Here is an 8,590-nt window from a genome sequence, read left to right as displayed (position 1 = left end):
GCCTGCCCGACCTCAGGCCCGGCACCACCTACCACGTGGAGGTCCACGGGGTGCGGGCGGGGCAGACCTCCAAGTCCTACGCCTTCATCACCACCACAGGTAGCGTGGGCTGGGGCCACGGGACACCCCATGCCTTGTCCAGCCTCACCTGCCGTTGGAGCCTGCATTCATGAGTTCCTCCTGCTGCCACTGGCACCCTTCTACCTTCGGGCGCTACCTGGCCGAGGCTCCAGGGAGCCCCAGGACAAAGCACGAGTCTAGTGTCCCTAGAAGACGTCCCCACCCCCAGGGTCCTGGCATCCATCCTGTGGATGCCTAAGGTCAAGGCAGCCCCTTCTTTGGGGTTCCTGGGACACTTCCAGGATTGCTATTTTAGGCAATAGAGGGGGATGTGGTTGGGGCGCCTGCAAAGGTTCACTGGAGCAGTTTGAGTGGGCTGGGAATTGAAAACAGTGATTCCCGTTCTGACTCACTGTGGTGAGAGTGGCTCAAGACTGTGGTCAGTGGTTACTGTTTTCCACAATTGGGCCTTGACCTTGAAGGGAAACATCAGAACTGCGTGGGGGTGGCCTGGGTGCCATCAGGCAGCAACTGTATGTCGGGGAGGTGAAACCACTGCTTCTTGATCTGGCTTTTCAGACCCTCTGGCTCACTTTATGCTGGTCTCTCCCACAGGAACGATGTCTGGGCTTGGGGAAAGGGCACCCTGTGGCTGCTGTGGGGTGGGTGGTGGACCTCTTCTTCCCCCATAGGGCCCAGATGCCACCTGACCTGGATGTCCACCCCCACGCCCTCTTTCTCTTCCCACTGCCCACTCTCCTCTTGCATCCTCCCTCTCTAACACCACTGTCTTTCTTCCAGGCTTCTCACTGCAGCACTAATGGAAGCCACCTGACCACCACCCAGTGGGGGGGATGTATGTGGGGAGGGACATGGAAGTCTCCAGGGGCTGGAGGTCATGGAAGCCTTGTGGGGTGAGGGACAGCAGGCTTTATTTTATTTATCACCTGCCTGAAGCGCAGGCCCATCTGCTCAGGAATGTGGTAGATGGGGGTGTTTGGAGGACTGGCTGAGCTTTGGGAGGAGGGAGTGGCCCAGGTGATGGAACCAGAAGTAGAAGAGGGTAGGGCCCCACGGCTCTTAAAGGCTAGAGGGCAGAACCTGGGGACTGGGGATTCCTTTCTAATTCTCATACTGGACTCTCCTCTTTTTCTCACCCTGCCCCTTCCCAGGGTCCTCACCCTCGGGCCTCTTGGGGACTACCGATGAGCCTCCTCCCTCAGGCCCCTCAACGACCCAAGGGGCCCAGGCTCCTCTCTTGCAGCAGCGCCCCCAGGAGCTGGGAGAGTTGAGGGTGCTGGGCAGAGATGAGACAGGGCGTCTCCGTGTGGTCTGGACCGCCCAGCCCGACACCTTTGCCCACTTCCAACTGCGCCTGCGGGTGCCCGAGGGGCCGGGGGCACATGAGGAAGTGCTGCCAGGGGACGTCCGCCAGGCTCTGGTGCCTCCACCCGCTCCTGGAGCCCCGTACGAGCTGTCACTTCGTGGGGTCCCTCCTGGGGGCAAGCCCTCTGACCCTGTCATCTACCAAGGCATTATGGGTACATATTTGACTCTGCTCAGATCAATATCCTGAGATTGGGGGAGGAACTGGGGCTATTGGGACTTCAGAGGTAGGATGGATATTGAGGGGCCAGTGAAGGGCAGAGCTGGTGTTTGGGGCTGGATAGAGGAGAAAAGGAGAGAAAAGGAATTGCAGGTTCAGCAGGAAGATGGATCGAGGAGGATCTCAGAACAATGATGAGGATAGGTGGGGAGAGGGGAAAGAGGCAGAGGTAAAAAGGCCAAGAGTGGGACAGAGATTCCAGAAGAGAGGCTGAAGGTCCCTGGCCCTCCACCTGCAGCTTTCCTTGCCCTTTCCCCTGCCCCTACTCTTCAGTTGCTCCTCTGCCCTGCCCTGCCCTGTAGATCTTTCAGGGTGGGCATGGTAAGGCCTCTGGACACTGACTCTTAGCTCCCAGCACCTCATCCCTGAGAGCCTGGTTTGCAGTGGACAGCAGTCCGTGGTCCCATCAGCCAGTTTCTGCTGGGGGTGAAGGCTCCTTGGGGCAGAGGGCTCCACAGCCATCAGGACTTCAGACATGGATGAGGTTTGCAGGACCAGCGAAAGACAGGTCCTGGAGTACCTGGCTTTCACACCCCCTCTTTGTTCCTCTCTGTGAGACCAGGGTGGCTGACTCCTCCCCCAGCTCCAGGTCAAGCTCAGAGAGGGTGGTAAGAGAGAAAGCAGCGCAGGTGGGCAGAGGAGCCTTCAGACTGCTCTGAAGCTGCAGTGGGGAGGCTTGAAACTCTCCTACAGAACCCAGGGGGGACCTGAAACCCCCCCAAAGATCCTGGGTTGCAGAGGGACCAAGACCCTGTGAGGAATGGATAAACTGTCACAAGGGAAGGAGCAGAGATTGAGAGGGAAATGCCTGTCTTCCAGGAGAGCTGGTCACTGAGGGGTGGGGACATAGAGTCTTCCAGGGAGGGAGCTATCAAGGATGGAGTGAGGTGGGCAGGGGAGAGGGAAGGAGACACAGAAAAGAGAACAGTTGAGTCCACTATGCTTTGCTTTTGCCTCCCAAACTCCAGACAAGGATGAGGAGAAGCCTGGGAAGTCCTCAGGCCCACCACGCCTGGGTGAGCTGACGGTGACAGACAGGGCCTCCGACTCCTTGCTCTTGCGCTGGACAGTCCCCGAGGGCGAGTTTGACTCCTTCGTGATCCAGTACAAAGACAGGGACGGGCAGCCCAAGGTGGTGCCCGTGGAGGGGCCCCAGCGCTCAGCTGTCATCACCTCCCTGGATCCTGGCCGCAAGTACAAATTTGTCCTGTATGGGTTCGTTGGCAAGAAGAGGCATGGTCCCCTGGTGACTGAAGCCAAGATCTGTGAGTGACAGCAGCAACACCCTGCCCTCTGTACTGCCCTGAAGGAGGTTTCCTCAGTGCTTTGGGAACCTGCTTTGGGAGGGAGCTCCAGGAAGGCTTCCTGGAGGCAGTGGTGCATGAGCTGAATTCTGAAGGGAAAGTAGTGGTGGGGCAGGCACAGAGTTTGAGAAGCTCAGTGCAGCCTGGGGGAGTCACGATGATCGAGGTGGAGAGAGCATGGCCAGTAAGAGAATCACTGTCACAGTTTCCTCTGGCTGGAGAACAGGGCATGTGGGGGTGCCAAAGGGCCTGGTCTCAGGGCTTCCTATGCTGTACTGAGGGGCTTGGGCCTCATTTGAAGGCCCCTAGAGGGCCTCTGAGGGTAAAGTGGGAGAGTGACGTGACTAGATATTTATCTTGCAAATAGCACGGTGACTGCTGAGACTAGCTGGAGAAGTGAGTTAAGAGCTGGTAAGGGCTGGCAGGGTTGATCCTGCCTATAATCCCAGCACCTTGGGAGGCCAAGGCAGGAGGATAGCTTGAGGCTAGGAGTTTGAGACCAACCTGGCAACATAGTGAGACCCCCCATCTCTACTACGACAAAATATATTAGCCAGGTGTGGTGGTGCGTGCCTGTAGTCCCAGCTCCTTGAGAGACTGAGGTGGGAGGATCGCTTGAGCCCAGGAGACCGAGGCTGCAGTGAGCCATGATTGTGCTACTGTACTCCAGCCTGGGTGCTATCCACACTCTGCACAGAGCAACACCCTGTCTCAACAACAACAACAACAAAAAGACGATGGGTCAGTTGGGATGGTGGCACTGGGGCTGGATGTGGGAGGCAGAAAGCAAGGCGTACCAGGCAGCCCCCAGGGTTCTGGATGAGACAGTCCCATTCCCTGAGGCAGGGAGCAGCAGAGGTGGGGAATAATGCCTTAGATAAACTTAGATCAACATCTAAGGGACACTTACATAAATACCTTTTGTGCATTTATTGAGAGTCGATTGTGATCAAGATGTTCAAAGTGGATCATCGCACTCCATAAAGCACACCTGGGAGGCATACCTACTTTATAGGTCAGGAGATTGAGGCGCCAGAGTAGCAGTGTGGGGTTGGGGAAGAGACAGGGCCACTGGAACCCCGGGGACAGCCTATACTCACAGCGGAGGCAGAGGAAGAAGGGCCCACAGGGTAGCTTGAGGAGTGACTTGCAGGGAGGCGCAGAACCAGGGAGGGTGCTGTCCTGGGCTCCAGGAAGGAGGGCGTGGCTGGACTTGTCAGATTCCAGAACAGTGAATCAAGGGCTACGGAGTGTCCACAGGATTTAGCAATGGCAAGGCCACCACTGGCCTCTGTGAGAGCTACTGCCTGGTGGAGGGGTAAAGCTGGATCGTGAGGGTGGTGGAGGTGAGGACGTGGCTACAATCAGTGTAGACATCACTTTCTGGAATCTGGGCTGGGAATGAGAGCAAAGAGGGAAGATGGAGGCTGGAGAGAGATGCACACAGAATGGGGGTGGGGAGGGGTGTGACAGTAGCTTGTTGAAATGCTGATGGCACAGCTGCTGGGGAGTGAAGGGTCAGTGCTGCAGGTGAGGGAGTCCATCCATGGATCAAAGTTCCAAAGGAGGAAGAGGAGAGGCCTGCAGCATAGATGAGGGAGGCTGTCCCACATTAAAATACTTCAAGGATTGTGCTCTCCTCTCTTGGAGAAGAAGCCAGCTAGTAGTTAGGCTTGGAAGCAGTGGAGGTTGTACTGGGAAGATTTCCCTGGCTATGGAGATGTGAAAGGGCCTGGCTGGGCTCCCCTCTTTCTGAAGGTCCCTGCTGCTCCAGTTTGTGGTTGGAGGCAGAGCCACACTAGTCCATGCAGTGCTTCCATGCCGTTTGGAAGAAGGCACCCGTTCCTTTAAGTGGACACCACTCCTCACCAGGGCACACAGCTCGGCAAGCAGAGTGCTGGCTGGATTTCAGTCCCTTTGTACTCCCTCAGCAAATGCACTTTTGTACAGTGAACAACCTGCACAGCCTCACACAGCATTCCCATGTGGGATTTGGCTTCCTCGTTCTCCTTGGACCTAAGCCCCTCCCTTCTCTCTACCCGCTGTTCCTAGTGCCTCAGAGTGACCCACGTCCAGGGACTCCACCCCGTCTGGGAAACCTGTGGGTGACAGACCCTACCCCAGACTCACTGCACCTCTCCTGGACTGTCCCTGAGGGCCAGTTCGACACCTTCATGGTCCAGTACAGGGACAAGGATGGACGGCCCCAGGTGGTACCTGTGGAAGGGCCTGAGCGTTCATTTGTTGTCTCCTCACTGGACCCTGACCACAAGTACAGATTCACTCTGTTTGGAATCGCGAATAAGAAGCGGTATGGCCCCCTCACGGCCGATGGCACCACTGGTGAGTAACAGCCACCTCAGCCCCCATGTGACCCCTTTTTAGCCCTCTGCACACTTGCCTTCAGCCTGAAACCAGCTGGGGTCCCCCAGGAAGACAGCTGACTCCAGCTTCCTGGCCCCACTCCTGGCCTGAGGGGCAGCCAGACTCCCCCGCACTGCTGGGCCCCTTCCATCCCAAGCAGCAGCTCCCCGAGGCCCAGAAGGTGTGTCATACCCTGGCTGTGTCAGGCTTCCCAGAAGTTTAGCACTCAAATTAATGGACTAGTGACCCTCCACCCCCCGTAGGTGTGACAGCCCGTCCAGACCCCAAGCCCCAGTCTCCCAGGCTGCCAGTTCAGCACCTGGCTGGATCTTCTTGTTTACAGCTCCAGAGAGGAAAGAGGAGCCCCCCCGCCCCGAGTACCTGGAGCAGCCCCTCCTGGGGGAACTGACAGTGACTGGTGTGACCCCAGACTCTTTGCGCCTGTCATGGACGGTGGCCCAGGGCCCCTTCGACTCGTTCATGGTCCAGTACAAAGATGCACAGGGGCAGCCCCAGGCAGTGCCTGTTGCGGGGGATGAGAATGAGGTTACCGTCCCCGGCCTGGATCCCGACCGGAAGTATAAGATGAACCTCTACGGGCTTCGTGGCAGGCAGCGTGTGGGGCCCGAGTCTGTGGTGGCCAAGACTGGTGAGTCATGGCTGCCAGGCCTCCCTCCCCTGCTAGCCCCATCCTGTGAGCAGGACTTGGCTGGGGCTCCTTCCAGCCTCCCTCCACCTTCGCCTTCTCAGCTCATTTTGCCAAAGCCTCCACCCACTTCCTCCCCCACTGCTCTCCTGTCCTCTGCATGCCAGGTCCCCGTCATCCAGCCTCCAGCTCCTCATCTCTTTCTCAGCCTCACTTCTTCATCTCCAAGGGCAGGTCCTATTTTCCCCCATTCCAAGCACCTGGACTCATCCTTCCACCTGGGGCTGTCCTCCCCACAGATGTCCTCACCATTCGGTCACTGTGTTCTCACCCCTCAGTTTTTACTGGGCTCCTTCATGGTCTGGTTTGGGCCATGGTCACTTCTGGGCTTCTGTCACCTGCTGCCCACACCCTCCTGCCATTTCTGCTGTATTCAGAGGTGGCAGATCCAAGTGACAAGAGCACCACATTTCTCTAGCCTTTCTCAGCATGAAGAGGACTCCTCCCAGCTCCCGACTCCTTGACTCCCAACCCGCTTGGAACAGGGCAAAGGGATTGCATTCAGCCCAGCATCCCAGCCTGTTCCTCCATGTCCCCAGTCTTTCCCTGTCTGGTGCCATTCCCCTAGCCTGTGAATTATTTGATGAGAGATAGTGTGGATAGTGGTTAGGAGCAAAGACTCCAGAGCCAACTGCCTGAGTCTCACTACCAGCCTTGCAACTTGCTTCCTGGAGGACCTTGTGCAAATTGCTTAACCTCTCTGTGCCTCAGCTTTCCCTTCTGTCAGGTGGGGATAATGGTTACCACTGCACAGAGCTGTTGGAATTACATGAGTTAATATACATATAACACTTAGGCTAGGCACGGGGCACGGTGGCTCATGCCTGTAATCCCAGCACTTTGGGAGGCCGAGGCAGGTGGATCACGAGATCAGGAGATCGAGACCATCCTGGCTAACATGGTGAAACCCTGTCTCCACTAAAAATATAAAAAATTAGCCAAGCATGGTGGCGGGCACCTGTAGTCCCAGCTACTCAGGAGGATGAGGCAGGAGAATGGCGTGAACCCGGGAGGCGGAGCTTGCAGTGAGCCGAGATGGCACCACTGCACTCCAGCCTGGGCAACAGAGCGACTTCATCTCAAAAAACAAAAACAAAAACAAACCACCCTCACACACTTAGAATAGTGCTTGGAGCAGCAAAGCATTTTCAGAGCGAGCTGCAATTTCTCCCTGACTCTCTCACTTCCCAGTAATCTTTTTTCCTCCCCACTTCCCTCCCTTCCTCTGGGTTGTCATTCTTGCCAATTCTTTCCTCAATCTGCTATCCCAAAGTAGTCCCCCATGTAGCGGGTCACAGAAGGGCTGGCTTCCCTTGTGTCACAGTCTCCCCACACCACGGAGCCTCAGCAGAGACCTAACTGCAGGGGGCGGGTAGGTGCCCACAGGGCTGTGATTCCAGAGCCAGCCAGGGAAGGGCACGGCCCTCCCTGGATCCCACTCACCCAGAATTTTTCTCCCACTCATGCCTGGAGCCCTGCCTTAGCAATTCATTCCTTGGGGTTAAAGGGGAGGGAGGGGCAGGGCTGCCTGGGGAGGCCACAGCAGGAGCACATTCCATAGTCAGAGCCTCATATGAGGGGTGGGGCAGCCACAGTGCCCTGGGGAGGGTGCAGGTAGGAAGAGGCCTCACTGCCCTCCTCACTGTCTGAGGTCAGCACTGTCAGTGAACGTGGTTTGAAAGAACCCTCAGCGGCTTCCTCTCTTCCCATCTCAGCTCCTTTCTCAGACACAAAGGGAGACCCCTCACCCCCACAGAACCCACCAGAGCAGGATGGGGCAAGGGCTGCCTCAGCCCTTTCCATCTGTGAGTGACCCAATGGCGAATACAAAGGCTACAGAGCCCCTGAGCCCACAGCGTGAGGGCGTTTCCATGGCTGTCCTCTGTGGGCAGCTGCAAAGCCAGCAGCTCTTCATGCCTCTGCCTCTTCTCTCAGCTCCTCAGGAGGATGTGGACGAGACCCCCAGCCCCACAGAACTGGGCACAGAGGCCCCAGAGTCCTCTGAGGAGCCGCTCCTGGGGGAGCTGACAGTGACAGGATCCTCCCCTGACTCGCTGAGCCTCTCCTGGACCGTCCCCCAGGGCCGCTTCGACTCCTTCACCGTGCAGTACAAAGACAGGGATGGGCGGCCCCAGGCGGTGCGTGTTGGGGGTGAGGAGAGTGAGGTCACCGTGGGGGGCCTGGAGCCCGGGCACAAGTACAAGATGCACCTGTACGGCCTCCACGAGGGACAGCGCGTGGGCCCAGTGTCTGCCGTGGGCGTGACAGGTGAGTAAGGGGCAGGGGCCTGCTTTGGTTCCCTCCCACTGCTGGCTTCCAGCTTCCCTATACCCAGTTGCTCTCCTTGCTGCAGTGGAACCTTGAGGCCACCTGCCAGGGGAAGACCTAGAAAGAGTATATCACTGGGGACTGGGGTACTACCAGCTTTCATGGCCCTGAGCAAGTTTTAAATTTTCTGCAGGCCGGGCGCGGTGGCTCAAGCCTGTAATCCCAGCACTTTGGGAGGCCGAGACGGGCGGATCACGAGGTCAGGAGATCAAGACCATCCTG

At 57.5% G+C, this 8,590-nt stretch overlaps 1 protein-coding gene across 1 annotated transcript in view; it reads left to right on the top strand.

The window, feature by feature from the left end:
• The window catches only part of TNXB (tenascin XB), a 62,814-nt gene that overhangs the window by 22,633 nt on the left and 31,591 nt on the right, over positions 1 to 8,590 (top strand). Inside the window, exons 7-11 of the mRNA XM_011969443.1 lie at positions 1,233 to 1,601; positions 2,635 to 2,931; positions 5,023 to 5,313; positions 5,678 to 5,983; positions 7,976 to 8,308. Of these exons, the coding sequence (XP_011824833.1) occupies positions 1,233 to 1,601; positions 2,635 to 2,931; positions 5,023 to 5,313; positions 5,678 to 5,983; positions 7,976 to 8,308 (1,596 nt within the window). The remainder of the gene's footprint in view (positions 1 to 1,232; positions 1,602 to 2,634; positions 2,932 to 5,022; positions 5,314 to 5,677; positions 5,984 to 7,975; positions 8,309 to 8,590) is intronic.

The sequence above is a fragment of the Mandrillus leucophaeus genome, unplaced genomic scaffold, assembly GCF_000951045.1.
Source record: "Mandrillus leucophaeus isolate KB7577 unplaced genomic scaffold, Mleu.le_1.0 Scaffold890, whole genome shotgun sequence".
Lineage (NCBI taxonomy): Eukaryota > Metazoa > Chordata > Mammalia > Primates > Cercopithecidae > Mandrillus > Mandrillus leucophaeus.
This window is presented reverse-complemented; position numbering and strand designations above follow the sequence as displayed.